Here is a 23,708-nt window from a genome sequence, read left to right on the forward strand (position 1 = left end):
CGATCATGTCCTACAGCAGGCATGTCCAACGCGTCGATCATGGACGATTTTTGGTCGATCTCATAGGCCTATAAGGAAATTATACGTGAAAAGCATGTAAATTCAGTTGTAATATAATGTGATTATATTCAGATTTTGAAGGGGACATACGTGTTAAAGTAGTCTGTACCTTCAGTGTATATTGTTTTTACAACAAACATCATGTGTCGTGTTATTTTTACCAATATTCTTGCTTAAAGTGAGGTACGGCGATAGGAGGGGCTGGTAGATCACTGGCAATTTTGACACAACCTGTTTGAAGTTGGACATGCCTGTCCCACAGCATACCCCACTATCCCCCCGTTTTAATGCCCTTCCAGTCTCCCCCTTCTTTTTCTGTTGTGCACGACTCCAATATACGGCCATGAGTCTCGCGGCACTCACAACCAAGAACGATTCTGCTGGCGAGGACCAATAGGAATTTACCCGATTCGACCCGACCTCTTGTTTTTCGTTCCACAGCGTTTGCTTTCCTTATTAAAGGGGTTTCAGGCACGTTGATTGGAAACGACAGCGTAATAAGTAATTACACAACAGTCGTTACTAAGTAACGGCTCCGAAAACAAGCATATTTCCACGGTAACAATTGCACTGCAACAGAGGAACGGTGTCTTCTATGCGGTCCGTACAGAGATGTTATTAGCAGGATAATTTAGGAGCAGTGACTAAGTTAGAAAACTGCTAAGGTTTAGTTGTTGTCAGTTGTTACGGTTAGACGCTGGTAGCTGAGGCACGGGAGCAGTTCGGCAAACCAGAGGAAGGAGAATGTTCGCCATTGGAAGCCGCTACCAAGCAACGGCAATGAAGGCTTAACTGTGGACGCTAATGTGTGTGTGTGTAATAGTGAAATGTAAAGTATAGTCATGCGCTGTATCGAAGGGTCCAATAAATCCGGTCACAAATCCAAACCCCGTCTATAGTCACACTCATACACGTGACAATATTGTCTGTTTAAAACATCTTGAGGGTCAGTTTTACCTTGAGTTGGCAACCTTGCTGAAGAAAATTCCCGTTAGTGAGTGCGGTCTTGTGGAATGTAACGCCGTGTATTTCCGAGAAAAGTCGACTTCTGGGAGGAATATATCTCCTCCATTTTCACGCCATATTTTTTTGTTCGTTACTTGTGTGGCTCATTCTTAGACCTTGAAGATGGAAGTGATATATCCCTCCGAAACTTCGGTTGACTTTCAACGGACCGCACGCCGTTATGTCCCAGAAAATATAACACTTTATGAGAAATACTGATTCAAAAATACTGCAACAGAGAAACGGCAACACAGGCTGAACATGGCAAAACAGGGCTCAATAACCTCTGACGGTTAAAATGTTTCTAAATAAATTTTAAAGATGCATAATAATCAGACAGTGAAGTATATCATCATGACCGCCATGACAGAATCACTAGTTTCTATTTTCAGTATAAGGTTATACTGGACATCTCGTCGAGCACACAAGAACTCTTCTTCCGTAAAGTTGCCTGCTAGAAATGTGACATAACCTCAAAGACGATTGACACAAGATACATTACACAATTTGTGAGCTCGTAGAATGCGTAAGGACGCATTTTAATTCAGCCCTACTGTAATACACCCTAGAGGTGAAGATTATTGTTTTTCATGTCTAGCTTTCAAACAACTAAGCCCTCAGACGCATAAAAATCTACATCGCCCGTGGTTTTCTATGGCCAACGTACGTCATAACAAGGTACAAAAACACCCGCAGGTAGGTCTATTTGATTGCAAAGTCAATGGAAGCCATTNACCAGACTATACGGCGTCACACCTTAGAATATGTTTACTCTTCATAGTCGTCGTTTTGGGAAACTCGTGTCCAACAGACGTTTTTATTGTCCAACTTTTCTCCTGCACAATTGTATCTTGAGACATTCTGAAAGCACAAATGTAAAAGCCAGCTGAAAATGAAAGGGAATCATTTCCTTTGTATCTTCAACCTTCATTCCTTGACTTCCTTTCCTTTCGCTCCCCCCTCCCCAACCCTCACCCCTTCTCCTTCTAAAGCAGCGAATTACATTACATCTCTGTCCTTAAGGTAACACAGTTTGTAACTTGTGGTTTGATTCTGAGTAAGACTGAAAACTACCTCGGCGTGAGATGGAATAATACACGTACGTAAGTAGATAAACAGATACATAATTATGAATAGTCTCTTATTACACATGCTTCTTAGATTTGAAGACAGTCATCTAACATTTGAAGTTATAGTAAATGTACCTGAAGAGCTGTATCATCTTGGATACTAGTATATTAAAATGCCGTGCTATCTGGTAAAATTCAACAGATTTCTGAGGAACATATCAACTCCTTCCCCTGAAGATGGAGGTAATATTTTGCTCCGAAACATAAGTTGACTATATGGGTTTCATAGCTTTACATCCCTGAAGGTATTACTACTTGTAGTGACCACTGTGAAACCCTCAAACCGAACAAAATTTTATTTGATTAAATTATTATTATATTATGCCTAACTTTAACAAAGGTAACAAAGTTTTCGTGATTAGTTATGGATAAGATGTAAGGTAAAGGGGAGTGTATGGCGAGTGGATATATAGATACACATTTTCTTGACCTCGGCACTAGTTGGAGATGAGTGATCAGCTTCACGCTCCGACCGCTTTATACCCGGGGAAAGAGCTCCGGTAATAATTGAATAGAAGGTTTAGTGGACCCTAGAGTCGATCTGGACAACGTGGAGAAGAGAAAATTCTTGACCCTATCGGGACACGAACTCCGAACCCTCGGTCGTCCAGCCCGTAGCCAGTCGTTATACCGACTGAGCTATCCGAGCTCTGATTATAGATCTATTAGAATTTTGAACATTTTTTACGGAAAATATATCAGTGTTTTCTTTTCTTTTTTCAAAGAAAGCTACTTCCGCCTCAGAATTATTTCATAAAATCAGAATCTATTGTAACCGTTTTGATTATTTACACAAACTCGGTTCCATTTCCTGTTTGTTCACAACCGTAGGTTGCTTCCGTTCCTTTTGGCCCCAGAGAACCCTTTCATCAGGTCTCCCACGTTTATCTGTTGCATAAACTTCGTTTTTCTTTTTTATTTTTTATTTTCACTTTCAAAACATCAATTTACCTAGTTCCAAAGTTATTTTTCATTCAAATTTTCCATTGTTCCCATTCTAGGGATGTTTGCTTGCCCTTTCCCCGTGCTCTCAGGGCTGCCACGCGGCTACCCGCTGGGACCTTCATTGTTCAATACATTCGCTAATCATTTATGTGACAATATTCACTTTTTCGAAAAGGGAACCCGATGCCTGGAGGTATAACTGGGCCACCCTGTCACTGAGAAACATAAATATAGGGAACTGATCCTCCAGGTTGGGGGGTTGGTCGCAGGGTTGAAATCCTTGTGTGAAAAAATTACTGTTGCAAAATCCAGAGAAGTGAAAACCGGATGTAATCTGGGAGCATCTTCTTAGGATACAGCTCAAAATAGGGCCGTTTTCCCGACGATGATGATGATTACGTACAAATATTCCGTGTCATAAATTCTCCTGAAGACCTAAGTTTTCGAAATCCGATACTGAATCAGGGGAAATAAGACGAAAATTAACGCCCTTGAAACCCATGTAGTTCCCTCTACTCGTACAACTGCCAGCACGCTTGTTAAAGCGGCAGGAGCGTGAAGCTGACGACTAACCTCCATCTAGTGATGAGGTAAAGAATGCCTGGCGCTATGCCTCCAATCCCCCTTATTTCTTCATCATGCTTTGCTTAATTAATCACAGGAACAAATTCACATTATTATTATTATTATTAAGTAAAGTCATAACCGATATATCATCTTTTAAAAGCCCTAACGGCAACAATCTGTCGTTGAACAGGTGACAAAAGATTGATACAATCAACTATGACGTCACAGAATTCTTGGTGTCTAGTGACTATTAATCAAATGTAGCGAATTGCTTATATCTGAAGTAAATACATTTTAACGTCAGCTATTACAATGGAATCCTCACGCGACAGTATAGCGATGTCTTTTATTACAACATGTCCATAAATCACTCTGACTGTTCGAATAAAATCCAGACAATTCAGTGAGCAGTTGCATTACAATCAGCACCTTCACTAACAGATACTTTGATGGACTGTTTATAATCAGGCAGGTCACACTACAGGAAGTTTAACATTCAGCATCATGAACTTTTACACTGGAGAGTTTTGCTAAATTATATGGACGCAATCTAATTCTTTATATAATGGGGCAAAAATAGACCGCCCCTGTGGCCTAGTCGTCATAGTTCCTGGCTACAGATCCAGAGGTCCTGGGTTCGATTCCAGGCTCTACCAGATTTTCTGAGAAGTAGTGGGTCTGGAACGGGGTTCACTCTGCCTCGTGATGATAATTGAGGAGCTACCGTATTTACGCATGTATAGGCCGCACATTTTTTGCCAAAAATTCAAGAGGAAAACTGGGGTGCGGCTTATATTCGAAATATTCGAAATCACACTTCATTTAAAAAAAATTATATTCATAATTAGTAATACAGGGTGTAATACTCCTGAAATAATATTCCAAGAAAATTATTTTTTCTATAATTTCTGTCTGAAAATTGTGCTGCGGCCTATACACGCACGCGGCCTATACATGCGTAAATACGGTATTTGAAGAAAATAGCGGCTCCGGTCTAGAAAACCGAGATTAACGGCCATGGGGAACCGTTGAGCTGACCACTTGACACCCTCTATCAGCAAAAGCTGGCACTAAAATTCGCTTAGTGGGGGGTGGAGTCACTCTGGGTCCACTCGGCACGGCGGCCACTGATTGGCCTATTGTACCTTGTTACGGGTGATTATTATGATGGAGAATTTGGTGGAATGAAGATTGGCAGGGGTAACCGAAGTACTCGGAGAAAACACGCATCAGCGCCAATTTGTCCACCACAAATCCCACTTGACCAGACCCGGGATCGAACACGGGCCACCGCGGTGGAAAGCGAGCGACTAACCGCCTGAGCTATGGCGCTGCCAAGTTTGCACTAACTCCGCTGACAAGTGGTGGTCGCTCGGTCGGTATAGTTGGCTTGAGGACCACAGGCCACGGAGTTATTTTTTTTGTTTTGTTGGGGGGGGAAACAGACATATTACACCCGTTTCTAAGCTGAACTCCTTAAACAAACATTTATCGGAGAGAAACAAGAAGTTCTGGGAAGAACTTATCACTTAATTTCATTTAATACGACATGCATCGCATAGAAAACGAAAAATTAGGGGGAATACAAAACAAACACACAGACAGCAAAGTGATTTCATAAGCTTGCTAACAAAAGCTAGACGGGGATACGCAGACAGACGGACACACAGACGGGTACACAGACAGACCATACACATGTAAGATTCGGGGTTTTCATGGAGGTGACAATGAAGAATTCCGTCTTTTGGAAACGGTGTCGTGTAGATTTTGTGTGAACCGACATTTAGGAGGAAAGTATCGCCTCCATCTTCAGGGTAGAAAAACCGAGAGCGTGGCTGCAGCTAACTGCTCACGCTGGTTCCTCGCCCGTGGATTTTTCTACCCTAAATATGGAGGAGATATGTTCCTCCGAAACGTCGGTTCACACAAAGTCTACACGGCGGCACATCCCAAAAGACGGCATTCTTTATACCATACATAGCCTACGTAACGAGTAAGTTCGGAAGAATAAACTGTAAAGGATATGCCAACATCCATGTTCAAGCATTCATTGCCATAAATTCAGATATTTTATGCACTTACTCAAGTCTCAGAATAACATTATGCTCTTACATAAAATTACGGCACAGTTGTCCTCGTGCTTAACTAATTAAGCACTGTGCCATGAAGGCGTATGAGGGAGTGAATGTTTTTCTCGATCTCGGTACTAGTTTCAGGTGAATGGTCAGCTTCATGGTCCTACCGTTTTACCCCCGGGGAAAGCGCCCCCGGTACCCACTGCTTAGGAGGCTGGGTGGTCCTCAGAGCCGGCTCGACCCTGTAAAGAAGAGAAAATTCTTGACTCTACCGGACTCGAAATCGAAACCTCGGCCTCACAGTCTGTAACTATTCGCTATACCGACTGAGATATCCAGGCTCCATTATGTAAAATTATATTTTAATAAAATACATTTATATAATATACTATTAATATTTTGTATATATGCTTCTTTTTCTTTTTTTTAAATGAATGTAGGAATTTTGTTTACGACGTAATAGACGTCTTGCACAAACATTTTTTCTTATTGCCTAAAGAGCTCTGTAACTGACTGTAACTGAAAGGACGCATGTCCCCCATCTTTGAACTTTCAGACTAGTCTTTAACAAGTAAGCCACCGTGGCCCACCGATATCTGCTGTTAATATCAATCATTACTACTAGAGTCACTACCGTCACTACATTCGCATGTTCCAGGTTATACAATCCTTGCACTACTTCAATACGCTAGCCAAATTACATGAATTGAAAAGAATATCAAATTAAACGTTTTAAGCACTATTCAAGGCAAATACAAATCCAGCTATGTTCCATATGCCGGCTCTTAATGATTAGTATTACATTACAGGCCGCTTATCTAAAGTATAATTTAATATTGATATAGACCTTTCGAGAGGAAGTCATCTTTCTATTGGCGATCCTGTCCACTGATTGAGGTTATGCTAGTTTCTGGAGAGATGGAATTGCTTGAAAATATAAACCCTAAACTGTACAGAAAATGCGAAAAAAGAGAAGTTACTCCAGAAGAAGAAGATGATAATGTGGTGGATCCTTTCGATTCCAGAGAAGTCTTTGGTATCCTTTGGCTACATTGTTTGGTTACTTTCAAGTGGAATAATTTGTTATGTTTTCAGCAACGTTAAATTTAGAGAATCTATTATGCGGACACTTGTTTTATCTAGGTATTTCATTATATCCGAACCCCATGGTGTTGTATCTAAACACTGTTAACTTACTTTACACTACAATGGTTTATTCATATGACATTGGCCATGAATGAAAACTTTACGGTTAAGGTAAACGTTTACCGGTTTGTTATCCGGATACTGCTTTGTCTTTGTTATCCGAGTTTTCTAAATTAGCGTAAAACTATTGTCCAAACTTTCTTGTGTCTGTTACACAGTCCTGATATTGTAAAAGTGTGGAAGAAAACCAAGACGTAAAAGAGGGCACTAATGAAGCCAAGAAAATCTGACAGCATGTAATTGAACCTGAAGATCATCTTTGATGTGACATAAGTTTGGTAGATACGTATCAGAAGCTTCTGTCTTCAGGGTAGAAGACTGAATGTGTGGGCAACAGCTTCCTCTGAAACATTGATACGTCACTGTTAAGCTGCAGTGTCACATCTTAGGAGACAGATATTCATGCTCACTCCTGTGAAGCCCTCAGATCTCATCTAACTTGAAATTACTTTTAATAAACAGAAAACTATCAAATTATTAAGCATTAGCATTCTCTACAAAGAAAAAGAAAAAACCTCATTTGGAGGCCATATTTGTCCATCTGTGACATAGAATTATTGTCTAAACTAGTGAATTGACTTTTGGTGTGGGAGAATTTAACCATAGCTATCAAGCAGTTAGTATAGTGACTGGTTATGGGCTGGACAACCAAGGGGTCACAGTCTGAGTTCTGGTGGGGGCAAGAATTTTCACATTTCATGTCATACAGACCAGCTCTGCGGCCCACTCAGCCTCCTATCCAGTGGGTACTGGGGACTCTTTCCTTGGATGTAAAGTGTCCAGGGCATGAAGCTGATCACTCACCTCAAACTAGTTCCAAGGCCAAGAAAACATGGGTCTGCACATCTACTCCCACATATGTCTTTATGGCAGTGCTTAATTAGTTAAGCACAGGGACAACTTTACCTTTTACCTTTACCCCACAAAGAAATGCACACACAAAAGAGTTGACTTGAACTGACAAGGGTCAGACAGCATTCAAATAAAGTGTCCAGCTAGCAAACTATTATGTTATTGGCAGTATCCCAGTTTCAGGTTATCCTCAGTTTCTGGGTGCTGAACAAGAGGTTTGTCAACATAAATTGTCATAGCTAATGTTGACACACCAAGGTTACGGCCATCAGCCAATATGCAATCTTCTATGTCCCACGGGCTTTTGGATTCAAGGCCCAGCATGTAATATGTTTTCACCAGTCATTGGTTGGATCACCACTTAGTAAATTACATGTTTTGTCCACATGGCCATCATTAGGTATGCATGATATGCATTGTAGTATAGTATTATATGGCCCATGAGGGCTGTACGTCTAAAATCTTAATATGTTGTCCATATTCCACTGCTGGCAAGGAAGCCATTTCCTGTACAGCACATCTTAATGACGTAAACTTCAAGATGCAGTTGATTTTCAACTACTGTTGCATCCATTGTACAGAGGGAGACACAGAAGAATTATAGTTTGGGCTGAACTCACACAATTCATAATGCCGAGGTTCTCACAGCAACAACTATGAAGATTATTGTATTTCGGGACATAATACTGCATAGTCTGGTACATTTCAGAGGAACGTGCAGCTTCCATCTTCTGCCCTGTAGACAGATAGCAGATACCTCTCAAATGCCATCACATCGCAGAAGATAGCAATTTTTTCTGTTTAGCCCTTTAGCCCCTTGACTGCCAGCCTCCACCAAAAAGCTGCTAGAAATGTGAAGGCTGCATGGGGGTAAACACATGTTCGTCGTCATCCTTTAGCTCCCACTGGAGCATAGGGCATTAACAAAGTGTCGCCATTTCATATGATTCTTGCTGAGTTGTTTAATTTCTCCACACGTCTCCCCAACAGCCAAGGCTTCCTCTTGTTCTGTTCTCTGCTAACTCGTATTTTCCTTTGTCCTCGCGGGTCCCACTCCTTAGCCTCCTCCTCCATTGCATTCTCCTTTCTCCTTTCCATTTATTCTAGTTATCTCTTCAGTTATTTTTATTTCATTTGTCTGTTTCCATAGTTCATCATTTGTTATTATAACTGGTCTCCTCACCTTTGGAGTAAATGCAGTTCTACAGAAATAGAGTTCATTCATAAATGACTCTTGAACAACCACAGGTAAAGGACACGACAGAGCCTGTTCTCTAAATACTGATACACGTATATCACATTTTGTGCCCTCTATTGACAGAAATACTGTACCAATTAATGAGCCGATCTCTTTGGCTGTGGTAGGTTTAACACAAGTTAGATCAACTTGGTGCATGTACATGATTAAACTATACATCACATTTGAATTTAAATGTAAATATCCTTAACAGCGCCATTAGATATGATAAGAAGTATTCATGATCCTGAACACCCTTTAACATTGGAAGAACTGAATGTTGTGGAACAAAATCTTATCGAGGTAACTAGAGACAAGTAATGACCCTGAAGTAATACACAATTACATGCTCAGTAAAGCTGTAGATGATCAGGGGTGTCGCAAGTTTTCTCTTTACTGCCACATGTACACTGCTCTGAAGGCAACCGAGCCTTCGCTCCCCAGGCCATGCCTTAGGCGATGCAATCGAAGCAGAAAGCTGACCAGCCATATCTTTTTACCTCTTGCGGGGGTCAGAATGCTCAAGGTTGATTTTGTTCTCTTTGTATACATGAAATGTTTCAAAGCTTCACTTCTGACTTTTGTTGCCTTCAGTTAGTGAAGTAATTTCCGATTAAGATTATGGTCTTTTTGAATGTGACAGTTTATAGTACAGAAGAGAGGAGACACCTGCTACCTCAGAGTCTGCTATACAAGGTAGCATACAAAATTACATGGCGTCACATCAAGTAACAGTCATCTTAACACGCAGTGTTATAGACCTCAAACCAGAATTAATTATTTCTTTCAGGTGGACAATGAGAACAGTGAAATAAATGTCCAATTTACTCCGACCATTCCACACTGCAGCATGGCTACGCTGATTGGCTTGTCAATCCGAGTGCAACTGTTGCGATCGCTTCCTTCAAGATTCAAAGTCAGTGTAGCGATTACTCCTGGGACACACAGTTCTGAAGAAGCCGTGAATAAACAGCTCGCAGACAAAGAGCGTGTTGCAGCTGCAACTGAAAACTCTCATCTCATTGAAGTTATAAATGAATGTATTGCTATGAAATGATTTGTACATTATGTAATTCTTTAGTTGTATATACAACTATGTATGAATTAGATACAGTAACATAATTTGCAATAACCAGGTTCCTTGTTAGGAGGGCATGGATACATTCTGTTTTTAAGACACACAGAAAACAATATTCCCTCCTGCAGGTGTCCCCAGTAACTAGTCAGTGATCACAGCAACATATGACACCAAACTGTACTCTTGTCTATCCATCTCTCTTCTTGGCAGCAACTGTATCCTTCCCAATGCTGCTCACTTGCCTTGGTTTGGTGGGGTCATACTTATAGGTCTTTTGAACTGGACCTCTTCCTGCTCTTTGGAATCGCAGCTCATCAAATCTCTGTCTTTCTTCCAGTTCCTTGGAGATTTTCATATTTGTCCAAGCTGAGAAACAGGAAATATAAATTTCATACAATGAACTATAAAAAGTGAAACTATGAAAATTTAATGAAGGAGAAGTGACAGGAGCTTGGAGAAAACTGCATAATGAGGAGCTTCATAACGTGTACTCTTCTCCAAGTATAATTAGAATGATCAAGTCAAGGAGGATGAGATGGGAGCAGCATGGGGGAGACTGGAAATATATACAGGATATTGGTGGGAAAGCCAGAAGGACGTCTATCAATACCAAAATATAAGTAAAAGTAAGGTAATATTGTCCCTGTGTTTAACTAATTAAGCACTACACTATGTAGGCATATGGAGGAGTGGCTGTATAGATCCACATCTTGACCTCTGCACTAGTTGGAGGTGTAGGTGGGTGGTTAATATTAAAATGGATTGGGTGGTACAGACTGGGTTCAGCTGACTCAGGATAGGGACCAGTGGAGGGCTCTTGTGAACAGAGTAATGAACTTTAGGGTTCCATAAAATTCTGGGAAGTTCTTGAGTGGCTGCACAACTGGTGGCTTCTCAAAAGGGCTCAGCTCCATGCAGTCAGTTGTTTATGAAAATTTAACAGCTGAGAAAGTTACATATAGAGGAGGAGGAGGCGGCAGGAGAACCTTGTTCATGGGTGTACAGCTCATTGCAGTCATATGTTTATGAAAATTTAACAGCTGAGAAAGTTACATATAGAGGAGGAGGAGGCGGCAGGAGAACCTTGTTCATGGGTGTACAGCTCATATATAAACTTGTGTAAGGATTAAGACAGACCACTATGAAAATTTCATCCCATAACGAAACAATGAAATCGCTGCAACAGTCTGTCCAGATTTCGCTTAAGTTTCATTATTACACTAAGGGATATGTCGATTTTTTCATTTAGTTTCACACTTTATTAATTTTTACATTTTCATTTACCTCGCTGTAGGAACATGTAAATTAGCAGCAGGACTAACCTCCTCCTTGAGAAGCTGCCAATTCTGCAGCTACTCAAGAATTTCCCAGCATCTGATGCAACCCGAAGGTTCATTACAGTGTTCACAAGAGCCCTCCACTGGTCCCTATCCTGAGCCAGATCAATCCAATCCATACCATCCCTCTAAGATCCATTTTAATATTGTCCACCCACCTATGCCTTGGTCTTCCCAGTGGTCTCTTTCCATCTGGCTTTCCCACAAATATCCTATATACATTCTTCTTCTTCCCCATTCGTGCTACATGCCCTGCTCATCTCACCCTCCTAGACTTGATCATTCTAATTATACAGTTCTCATTATGCAGTTTTCTCCAACCTCCTGTCACTTCATCTCTCTTCGATCCAAATATTCTCCTCAACACCCTCAGTCTATGTTCCTCTCTTAATGTCAGAGACTGAGTTTCATACCCATACAGAACCACAGCTAAATTATAGTTTTGTATATTTTATTGTTTATATATTTTCAGAAGACATGTTCGCTAACAAAAGAAAAGGAGAAAAATGTCGCTGATTGACTGGAGCTACTACTGACTACTTACATTCTTTCAGTCCTTTAACGAAGCCTTTTGGCTTGACAGGCAGCGCATCCGGAGAGTGCGTCACTGTCTTGTCAATCTTGAAGAATTCCCTGACAGCAGGAATTCTTAGGAAACCCACTTGCATGAGTGATATGAAGTTTGTGGACACCCAATACACTAGTATTACCTACAAAGTGACAAAGCATGAAAGTCACTTACACATGTGCACCCAATGCTCCCTTTGGTAGAGTGAGACAAGAGTGAAGCTGAAGGTAATGAAACTTGTTGGTTGATGGAATGCTAAGCTTATGGTTATGGACACCAATTCAATGCAAATCAAAACAAATTAATTTAAAACTAATATAACACACTGTTCAGTAGTGACATTTCAACAAATGAATGAATGAATTAAAAATTACAATGGACTGTCTAGAACTGGTAAAGGCACATACATTAATGTATCATCTAATGAGCTCAATTTGGATCAACAGTACCACCTAGTGGAGCCCTAATGGAAATGCATTATACCTAATATATTTTTTTCCCTAGGAGCTTCTCATGAACATGTTTTAAGTGACATATGTAACCACATGAAGCAATGTGCAACTTGCTTACTCTGTGTTCTAAATGCTGCATATAATGTTGTAAGTGAATAAAATATCTTTTCTTGTAATGTTAGTAGTGTGACTATGTTCAAGGGCAGCTTATATTCAGACAAATATGATATTCTGGCAAAAGCCAATAGTCAGCCTTCTTTCCAACGAATCGACAGTGGCACATATGAAACCATAAGTCAGCTGGAAGCTTTCATATCCGATGCAGCAGGAATGACATAAGAAATTGCCATCTTGCCATGAGAGACTGATATTGCTCCATCAGATGATTCACTTACACCAGGAAAGTTGACTGTGAATGGCAGGATGCAGACTGGCATGGCACGAAGTACGTATTTCATAGTCTGCAAATTTCCCGAAGACACTTTCATTGCATCCGTTCCAACTTCAATTGTGATCCACATCGTGAAACTGGTGAGGAGAGGCATCAGGTAGTACTGGTCTGGCACTGTCAGATCTGAGAACCAGAAGAGGCCTCCTGTCCTCATGCTTTCCACCGGCACGTTTGCCATGCCTCTCAAACCCATGAAGAATGAGATAAACAGGGGTGCCTGAGGAAAATGAATGACATTGTAACAAAGCAAATACAACTATTTTTCAATTGAGTGAATAGGTTTTCTGGCATCAACTTAAGTATAGCAAAAACAATTTATTATTTTTCCATATGTAGTTAAATTTAATTTAGTGTGACTGATGCTGAACTAATGACTGATATTTGAATTTTCTGTTTCCCCCGAAACTGTTACGGCAAAACCATAATCTCTGCAGACCGACAGTACATACTGAGCCCAGACTGAAGCCATCACAGTCGCTCACATTCCTGAGTGACATGCTTTCAGTATTCATTTTGTGTCATTAATTAATCTAGAAATTAATGTGATTCTGCATAGAAATAATTTAACTTAATGCCCAAGCTAAAAGTCAGTATAGCGATTGGCTAAGGGCTGGAGTTCAAGTCCTGGTACAAACAAAAATCTTCTCTTCTCCACGTCGTCCAGACTGGCTCTGGAGCCCACCCATCCTCATATCCAAGGGGTACTGGGGGCTCTTTCCGCTGAATGTGAAGCTGACCACTCACCTCCAACCAGTGCCGAGGTCAAGAAAACACCCACTCCCCCATACATCTTCATGGCGTAGTGCTTAATTAGTTAAGTACAGGGACAACTTTACATTAATAATTCCCACACACAAAAGCATGTGCCGATAGTCAGTAGCTGAAACATGACCGCATCACCATCCTACAGCCATAGAATTCTCACACTGGGTATCTCTCAATGTTCAGTGTACTGAGATATTATTACACCCCTGTTTAACCACAGTGAAATCAATTGAGCTGTGTAATCTATGAATGCATTACTCATGATATCCCAAACAATCAAGGTTAGTAACACCACTTGTTACTGTAATCTGTGATTAGTACACACATGCAAGATTGGAAAGTGGTACAGCTTTACAGGCAACTCCCAGCAACGTCATGTCCCTTACATTTCAATTTTATGCATAGTCTGTCGACACACTGTCATACAAGCCGAAAGGTTGCAGGTTCAAGTTCCAGGGAGGTGGATTTTTTTCAATTTTCCTAATCCTAGCAGCCCTGCGGTTCACTCAGCCTCTTAACATTAATGAAGATCAGGAATCTTCCTGGGAGTAAAGGGCGGCCAGCGCGTAAGGCTGATAAACTTACATGTGTGAGCCAACTGTCTTAGAGGAAATATGGGAGCCTCGACATTTCACAACCCTATAGGCCTTCAGAGCTTGTTACAGGGATAGCTTTACCTTATATATATATAGGGATAATTATATACAGTAAGTCTTATAAGATGATGAACAGTTTATTCATGTAATTTTGTATAACCCTCATTTGGTAAAAACCTCAGTTTGGTGTAGGAAAACCCACTCCACCACAGAGTAATTAAATAATGATATCAATGCCCAGTCTTCACTTCTGATTCTGCATTTTACGGTAAACCCTCACTAATCCGGACTGAATGAGGGAGGCGGAAGTACTCCAGATTAGTGAGGCAAAACATAGAACCAAAAGAAAAAACTTCGAACACAAATAAATAGAAAATTTAATGATACAAGCAGTGCTCATAAAAACTAAATAAAAAGATATAACTTTAAAGCCTTTATTTAAAAACTATAAAAAAAAATACATTTATTCATAGATAGAAGACTTGGAAGTTGTACTTGTTTTTGAACGTAATAATGGGCATTTGAAGAAACTGTCAAAGTTTTGTCTCAACAGACAAGTGACTCATCTGCCTTCCTAAATGCCATGTGTCTTTTAAAGTATGTACTCTACTGTGAACAGCATTTTTCTTTTCATGTTTCATATTTTGCTCCGGATTAGCTGCAACCAGATTGGCAAGGGTTTACCATAATTCACTTGGGTGAACATTAAAAAGTTATAAAGACTGAAACTCGCTTCACATAAATTTGTCCAGTCTCTTTAAAATTCTTATTGCATAGTTAAGTCTGTGTAAAAACAAATAACACTGACAACTGTTGATGGATAATACCTGTACTGTGATAGCACATGTGCATGTTACTTATTTTATGCCATCATCAGTGACTAAACTATACAGCATCAAACAGCAGCACAACTGACAGACTAGAAAAAAGTGGTCATGGCCCAATCAAGGTATTACCCTGGCATACTTACAGGGACTGAGGAAAACTATAAAAAACCTAAGTCAGGACAGCTGGTATCCCAACCAAGATTCATACCAGGCATTTCAGGAATGTGAGTCAAGATCTCTACCACTAAAACAACCAGCTCAGTGTCTGGCAGTGTAAGTTAAACATAACAAAAACCGAATATCAGCGTGCCTCAAGATGATATCTCCAATACAACACTGAAAGCAGTGGCCTCTTCGACTAAAAATTGAATCATTTCCTTCCCAGTTAACCAAATCAACACAAAAGTTGCATTATTTGGTGCGCAAGAATCTCATACATGCAGAGGTAACAGCTGTTTTCCATTTCACATGACTTGTGTACGTTAAGAGATGACATAAACACGCAAAATATTTGACTTTTAACATTCATACTTCTTATATTGTTACTACTTCAGGTTTAAATAATGGGGGTGGGGCAGCATACTAAGTCTTGCATCACGTACTGCATTAATCATGTCAGTTACAGGTGGGTGGGGGGGTTAAAACTTAAACACTCACACTTACACCATACAGACCTGTGCAAGGGGAACCACCATATTCTTCAGCGGACTGAGCTCCTTCTCATTCATGAACGTGACCAGTTCTTGAGCATAACGTGCCGCTGGAAAGAACATTGGAATTTATTATATAACAATTCTGTTTCTATGACAGAAAGTACTGAGTTATTAACTGCAGAGCCTAAGAAAGCATAAGCAGACATATTAACCAACAACATGGAGCTGAGCCCTTCTCGAGAAACCACCAACTGTGCAGCTACTCAAGAACTTCCCAAAATTTTATGGAACCTGACGATTCATTACCACATTCACAATAGCCCTCCACTGGTTCCTATCCTGAGCTAATCGATCCAGTCCATACCACCCCATTCTAGCTCCCTAATATTATATTTTATTACAATTTATATTTTAGCATTTCCATGGCATTGAGGCATCATCCTTATTATAAAAGTATCCGTCAATAATGCAACAATTTTAAAGACATTAGGAAATATGTTCCACACTAAAAATGTATTTCAGTACTTTTTGATGATGTTAAGATCATTACATGTCAATAGGACATTAAAAGCATATTCTACACATTAAAAGTGATTATCCAATGTTTGTAAAATGTCTTTAGTCATATATTTCTTCCAGTTTTACGACACGTTTCAGCCACATGAGCCATTATCAGATAATTTCCTTTCTTTTTGGGAGACTGCTGCACTGTATACTTGTCCACTGTGCTTCCAAGCATGTCAATATTTTGTTTATATTTTTAGTGTGAAACATATTTCCAAATGTCTTTTAAACTGTTGCATTATTGACAGATACTTTGATAATAAGGATGCTATCTCCCTAAGATCCATTTAAATACTATCCACTCACCTATGTCTTGGTCTTCCTGGTTGTCTCTTTCCTTCTAGCTTTCCCACAAACATCCTATATGCATTCCTCTTCTCCCCCTTCATGCTACATGCACTGCCAATCTCATCCTCTTTGACTTGATTGTTCTAATTATACTTGGAGAAGAGTACAAGTTACGAAGCTCCTCATTATGCAGTTTTCTCCAACCTCCTGTCACCCTGTTCCCTCTTCGGTCCAAATATTCACTGACCCCAGGTTGGTAGTACTGAATAGGAATGTCATCTGAATTGAATATTTACACTACTACATATGCTAACTGAATTAAACCCAGTTGATTATAACAAATACACACACAAACGCTAAACATTCTTCAGCAGTTGTTATCATATGCAAGGCATCCACCTGCACAATCCAATCAGTCAACCCAGCTTGTATATATCTCCCATCTGGACTCCCATCATCAGAGAAGAAGAAAAAAACTACAACTCTGTACAGTGTACACTGAGTGGAAAATTTTGTTTTTCTTGTGTTTGTACCATACAGACAATTTCATCTCTCCAGTGATGATTTATATCTTGACAGTTCCCTGATGCAAGGCCTTCCTTATATGTATGTGTGAAGTTTTTAATATTTTAATGTTTTGTCTTTGCTCTCACAGATGGTTTGTGCTGTGCTTTGTTTGTATACCCTATCTGCACATACCTGGAGATAGAGACCAGATCTATTGATTGGGCTGAATGGGTATATTTTACCTGAAGATGGAGCCAGAATCCAGTCTCTGAAATGTTATGTATTTAAATATAAACAGGACGATGTATAATGTCCAGAAACATAATACTTGTACTACTACGGAAGGAAGAAGGGCCCGTCTTCTGGGATGTGGCACTGTGAATATCTTGTCTTAACCGACGTATCGGAGGAACATACCACCTCCATCTTCAGGGTAGAAAAATCTGCAAGCTAGAAACTAGCATGGGCAGGTGGCTGGAGTGATATATTCCTCTGAACTGTCAGTTAAAACAAGATCTACACGGCGCCACATCCCAGAAGACTGCATTCTTCATAGTCACCGCTGTGAAAACCTCAAATACTGCAGAATGTTTGGTGCATGGCATACAATTGAATCCATGTTGCACAAACACAATACGGAGGACGGTTTGCTGTGTGTTTACACACGTACAGTCCTGTTCATTCTGAGACCGAAAGATATTAGAGACAAGAATAATTTACCTTCCAACTGGTTTCCTGTCTGTCTAGCTTCAGTCATTTTCATTTGAAGAGTCTGTATTTGGGGGAGGTTGTTACTCATTTTTGCCGCATTTCTCTGAGCCATAATAACTAACGGAAATATCAAAATTCTTACTACGGCTGTCCCTGAAAATCAAAAACAAAATTTAATTAAATAATGTATTCTCCAGTCATAAAATTTAAGAGAAAATGGGGAAACAAAATAAAATAATTAAACTGCTATTCTGTAACACAGACACTTAGGTAACAGTGAAAGGATTTACTTAGTTTAAAACAACCAGCTAAAGTACAGACATGATTAAGTTAGACAGTATGTCCGTTATGTCTCCATCTCAAATTGAACCAGTGGTCATGTATGGAAACCACTAAGTTTGCTGTACAGAAAAAACTGTGAAATGGGGAAGATTCTGACAAAATACTTGCCTCCACTTGCCCATCTTACTTACTTAGTATCACTGGGTTTCTCAACTTTGTCCACTATCTAGTATTCTGAATAGAACATGAAATGGATCCAATTTCTGAAACGCTCTGTTTGAAATATTGGTGGATATAGTCCAGAAAACCTGAAGGGTGATATACCAACCTCAGAACCATTTCAAAACTGGTTTACTGATTTCAGCCTTAGTAAAACACACTGCCCTAAAGTTATACAGGTGGAAAATGAAAATTTCTACATTATAACTGTCACATTTATGAAATTTTACTTTATACTTTTAGCCTTGATGATAAAATAGAAATCCTAAAGAGAAACCACCATACACAGAATATTCAAATTACAGTTATTATAATATTCTCTCCATGATGTACAAAACCTGAAGATGTACAAAGGTGATCATGTCTATTCATCCACGTCTGAATTAAAGAACTAACTGATAGAGTTTGATTAAATGTGATATTACAGGTCCTAACTAAAGTTTATGAGTCAGTATAGCTCAGCTGGTATAGTGACTAGGCTACAAGCTTGATAGCCAAGGAATTTGGGTTAAATTTACAGAAGGGGCAAGAGATTTTTTCTTCTCCACAGCATACAGGCTGCCTCTGGGGACTACCCAGCCTCGTACTCAACGGGTGCCGGGGGCTCTTTCTCAAGTAGTCAAGTGGCCGGAGTATGAAGGTGGCCACTCACCTTCACACAGAGTCAAGGTTAAGCAAGCATAGAGTTATACCTCCACTGATTATGCACAGTGACAACTTTACCCTTACCTGCCGTACGTTATAAGGTAGATTCAATTTTCATAGATTTCCGCCATAAATATGCCCTTTCATAAGGAAGTATTACACAAAGAACATATTGGGAAATTCTGTGAACTCCAATCTGGGCTGCAACTTCCCAGTCTTGTTTTCAAAAGCTTACACTTTAACAAACTGGGGGTGACAAACAAGACTGCTACCTCCATACCTGTGTTCAACACAACAAACACACTGACCTTCCTTCCACAGAAGAAGTTATTCACTTGTTTTTGTCAAATACTGAAATTTACAGATTATTTTTTGTACTCAGAATCACAGATACTTAACCAGCAAAGAACAGACCTCATTCCAATTGTCTGCATTACCTATCATGACTGAGAACCACCAGGGAAGATCACAACCAATGTGCAGATACTCCATACAATTCTGCACAATCCCAACAGGCGACCAGCCTCCCAGACCAAGACTAGCAAATGTTGGCTCCCCTGACAATGGCAAAGTTTCAACCAGTTCTTCTACTGATGGTGGTATAGCAGGTGGCTCTGGTATGTCACCCAGTGTGGGCACTATCTCACTGACTGGTGATGAGGCTACAGCTTCTGTTGGTACTGGAGGTGTTTTTGGTACACCTTCTGTTGAGGCTTCTTCAGGACCAACGACAGAACTTGGGGCAACATCTGTACTTATCACAGGTCCTGATGTAGGCCCATCACTTACTACTGACCTGGAACTGGACCCACCACCTTCCGGGACCTTCGAAGCATGGCCATGGTCCTCATGCACCACAATCGTGCTTACTGATCGCGCAAGTGCAATTCCTAGCACACCCCTCTGATTGCCTCTGCTGCATGCGATGAAACTTTTATGTTGCATTTGTTTAACATAGTTCCTGCATGAATGTGAGGCAACATGGTGGTATCTTATGGGCTCACACTTCACAATGCTTTCACACTGAAAACAAGTTAAACCAAGTGCAAATTACTAAACAACACACATGAAAATCTCATGCATCACTAAGAGACCAAGATGTTGGTCAGTTACAAACTTGGAGGAAAAGTAAAATGTAAATATTATCTTATATCGTGAAAAATGGATCCTTTAACTTCGTTTATTCATCACGCTGTTTCCTGTTAGGTCATGTGAAATGCATAGTTACCATATATTTACTTTTCATCAATTGTGCAAGCTCACTTCTTATTCTCAGTTTACATTATATTGGGATAACCTAACTTAACCATATGCTGGGTCATATTTGATTTCGTTATCAAGATATAGTTCACATACTCGAAACATAAAAATAGATGTGATGTTTTGCGAGCAGTTCCTAATGTGAGTGTAACATTCTGGATGGAGGTGCAAACACAAGTTGTGCGCTGAAGATTCCGGCTGCTGAGAGCCGGAAGGGAAAGGGAAGTGAAGTGGCCTCCCGAATTTACAGTTTTGCAGAACGGGTGATCCACTGCTAATATAAACTAAGCACCGCAAAGGGAGGTTCAAAATGAACACGTGATGTGTCCCGGCGATGAATAGTTACAGTATGCGAAAGTATATGTAACAGCAGCCTCCGCACCCTTCATCTATATTTAAAAGTCACATAATGATCAAATGTGAGAAAATAATGACCTGCTATAAAATGGGCGATAATAATATTTTGCATTGTAATGAGAGGAAAATGTAATGCAGCCTGATTAACATCCGTCATATTTACTACTACATCTACTCATCAATGGCAGACTTGTGACGTGATGTTTACAACTTATGCACTCAATACCAGAAACTTTATTACCTTCACGTAACTCAGAATATTAGTAATATTCTTAATTCTTAACTTAGATGCACCGCATTTACAAACTACCACCGTCGCCATCGTCGCCATACCTTGGTTGGATCACTTAACGCATGCGCACAAGAACACAAGAACGTAATGTTTGTCGTGAAGGGGGGGGGCGGTATGTCTTTAGGTGCTTTAGGTATTTGTTATTGTACTCCGTTGTACTCCATGCGACGATTTAGTGATATAACACCCAATTCGATGTTTTGAACCGAAAATAATTTCGTCATATCTGCTCTTTCCGTACTCTTCACATATATCCACTGAAACTGATTGTACACTTTTATAAATGGTTCATGGAATTTTTGCCATAGGATAGTCAAAGGACACAACAAATGACATTTTTGCCCAACCAATTCAAAATATTGGTGACAAAGGTAAACGCATTTTTGACCTCGGCACTGGTTGAAGGTGAGTGATTAGCTTCACGTCCTGGCTGCTTTACACCCAGAGAAAGAGCCCCCAGTAACCACTGGTTAGGCAGATGGGTGGCGCCCAGAACTGGTCAGGATGAATTGGAGGGGAGAAAATTATCAGGACTCGAAAGTCGGCCCCTCGGCCGTCCAGCCCATAGCCAGTTGCTATATAGATTGCGCTATCCCTGTTCCCCAATGGCAACAGACACTGAAATTTCTTAGGTGCAGATTAAATAAAAAAACATATTTGTTTCTTTTATGCCACAGTACACATATATTCATTTTTTTACTTAATATTTTCTAATACCTAATTTAATACTTAGTAATTAATTTTCAGTCCATGTACCAAAATATTCTGAGGCGTGAAGCTGAACACTTAGCTCCAGCTAGTGCCGAGGTCAAGAAAATGTGGATCTACAATACATCCACTCTTCCATATGTCTTCATGGCGTAGTGCTTAATTCCATGAGCACAGGGATAGTTTTACCTTACCTATGTACCAAAATATTAAGGAATGAGGGAACTAAATCCCTAAGGTTCAATTCATCATTTTCTGGTCTTATAACATGCACTGGGGATATCAAAGCAACTATGGAGCTTCTTCCTGGGGTCTTCTCTGATAACAATACTCATGACAAAAATCTTTACAAACTTATTCCTTTGGCATAAAATAATAATGACCTAATTAACAGATGAACTTCTCAGGTTTCAGGGTCATCACCTAGGAAATGTGCAGTTAGAATGCTTCACAGTCTTGAGTCTGATTTTCCAATGAGGCAGTGGCAGATGCTATCAAGGAGTTTCAAGATTACGGTGAGCGTAAATTGCTTGATGAAGGAAAGCAAACAATAAGTATTGCAGCAGCAATTGAGTGTAAAGCACTGACAAATGTAAAATAGTCCATAAAATATGTGTCACAGACTTTAATAATGCAGACTCAACAGCTGCAAGTGTAGCTCTTGCAACCTAAAGAGTAATGAGAAGCAGCTCAAACGTCATGATAACTGTTACTTTGGTGTGTGGGAAGCTGGACTGGAGAAAGTGCCAACACAAAACTTTGCTTGTTCACTAACGTATACTTGAGCAAATATAACAGCAATAATATTTTCTCAAATTGCTGTAATATTCTCTGCAGATCAGGAGTAACTGTAGAAGTAAACAAACAAAAAAAGACCACTTTACTCAACAAACATTTCCCATCATAAACTGGATGAATATCCTTCGTATTGTGTCCTTTGGCCCATGAGAAATGCACATCAGAACGCTGCTCTTCGGTAATATACTCACCAAGCATGGTCACCATTTTGGCTATTAGAACTAGCCTCAGAACATGGGAATGCACATGATACCTAGACTGGCATGAAGTTGGGCTGTGCGGCTACCTAGTGATACACATAGAAAACATATCCATTGCAGCAGTTTTACTTCCTTTTGTGACTTATTTACTGACTCTCCCTCATACATCAAACAGGCCACAAATGCTTCCTTCCAATTTCATCATTCATTTTTCATGACACTTCATAATCTCAGTACTGAAAGTGTCATTAAGTAACCCATGAACAAAACAAAGGAGCTTCTTGCACAGTGGCTGCTGTTTGGGACATTGCACCTCTTCAGTTGCCTGCAGACATTCAAACACTGATGCCATTTTGTATGAACATGCCAGGCTGCTCAGCACAGAGTCCAATGATATTGTTACAGCTATTGATTGTAAAAACGTTCTGATGGAAAAAATAGGCTACACACAAAAGCCAGTCTTGGCTGACACTTTAATTTGTTCAAAGAATTTTTGTCCTTGGGTTGTGATTGACATGAGGATCTAAATGAAAGGTATGAAACATGCCATGTACTTGGCTGCTACAAGCGTTTACACCACCACAGGTTCATGGCTGATGCACACACTGGTCTGTCTGTCTCTGTCTGTGTGTGTAATGTATGGTGCTAGCTTATCAGAGCTACTGATGAGCTGACTGGACATCTGGATGCATCACATATAAAAAAAAAGGATAGAGTAAGGAATATAAATATTTTCTGTCAATTTCTGTCACAGTTTCAATAGCAGACACTGAATTTCAAGAACTTCTACTGTTTATTCAGAACAATATTTTGGCACTTATTTTCTGTCTGAAGGCCATAAATAACATTTCACAATTTTGTCTTAAGTTCACTGTGCTTCAATCAGCATAATATTACATTTTCTCTATAATTTAATCAGTTGTCTTAGTTGTCTTATAACTACTCATATGAAATTGGTATATACCAGAGATGTCTGAAGTGCTTTGAATCTTGGAGGAATGGGCTAGTTAACTCGGGGACACAGCCTTCATTACTCCATTCCTAAATTAATTATACAAGTGCAAAGATAATAC

The 23,708-nt window shown here is 39.9% G+C and overlaps 2 protein-coding genes across 3 annotated transcripts; one reads left to right on the top strand and one right to left on the bottom strand.

Annotated features, from left to right (window-relative positions):
• Positions 1 to 2,086: 2,086 nt before the first annotated feature.
• LOC111866228 (MIP18 family protein galla-2) lies at positions 2,087 to 10,186 on the top strand. Of its 2 annotated transcripts, XM_033752174.1 has the most exons (5): positions 2,135 to 2,168; positions 5,918 to 5,923; positions 6,628 to 6,818; positions 9,301 to 9,380; positions 9,868 to 10,186. In XM_033752174.1, exons 3-5 carry the CDS (start codon positions 6,683 to 6,685, stop codon positions 10,132 to 10,134), a joined length of 483 nt encoding a protein of 160 aa, XP_033608065.1. In that variant the 5' UTR covers positions 2,135 to 2,168; positions 5,918 to 5,923; positions 6,628 to 6,682; the 3' UTR covers positions 10,135 to 10,186. The 2 variants fall into 2 exon arrangements, with proteins under 2 accessions (XP_023710753.1, XP_033608065.1); XM_023854985.1 differs by lacking the exon at positions 5,918 to 5,923 and having other exon boundaries at positions 2,087 to 2,168.
• Positions 10,132 to 20,993, bottom strand: LOC111866227 (mitochondrial inner membrane protein OXA1L). Its single transcript, XM_023854984.2, has 7 exons — positions 20,879 to 20,993; positions 19,458 to 20,043; positions 17,884 to 18,027; positions 15,826 to 15,911; positions 12,908 to 13,180; positions 12,037 to 12,202; positions 10,132 to 10,521 (listed from the first exon to the last, which is right to left on the bottom strand). Exons 1-7 carry the CDS (start codon positions 20,966 to 20,968, stop codon positions 10,343 to 10,345), a joined length of 1,524 nt encoding a protein of 507 aa, XP_023710752.1. The 5' UTR covers positions 20,969 to 20,993; the 3' UTR covers positions 10,132 to 10,342.
• Positions 20,994 to 23,708: the final 2,715 nt, after the last annotated feature.

Source organism: Cryptotermes secundus, unplaced genomic scaffold (genome assembly GCF_002891405.2).
Source record: "Cryptotermes secundus unplaced genomic scaffold, Csec_1.0 scaffold834, whole genome shotgun sequence".
Taxonomy (NCBI): Eukaryota; Metazoa; Arthropoda; class Insecta; order Blattodea; family Kalotermitidae; genus Cryptotermes; species Cryptotermes secundus.

Excerpts from the sequence above, each read along its gene's own strand:
- LOC111866228 (XM_023854985.1), top strand. The coding sequence starts at position 6,683 with ATGCTAGTTTCTGGAGAGATGGAATTGCTTGAAAATATAAACCCTAAA. Across the intron at positions 6,819-9,300 it reads CGATTCCAGAGAAGTCTTTG|ATATGATAAGAAGTATTCAT; the intron begins GTATCCTTTGGC and ends CAGCGCCATTAG. Across the intron at positions 9,381-9,867 it reads TGGAACAAAATCTTATCGAG|GTGGACAATGAGAACAGTGA; the intron begins GTAACTAGAGAC and ends TATTTCTTTCAG.
- LOC111866227 (XM_023854984.2), bottom strand. The coding sequence starts at position 20,968 with ATGGCGACGATGGCGACGGTGGTAGTTTGTAAATGCGGTGCATCTAAG. Across the intron at positions 18,028-19,457 it reads GTGGTTCTCAGTCATGATAG|GGACAGCCGTAGTAAGAATT; the intron begins GTAATGCAGACA and ends TTTGATTTTCAG. Across the intron at positions 15,912-17,883 it reads GACAGGAAACCAGTTGGAAG|CGGCACGTTATGCTCAAGAA; the intron begins GTAAATTATTCT and ends TGTTCTTTCCAG.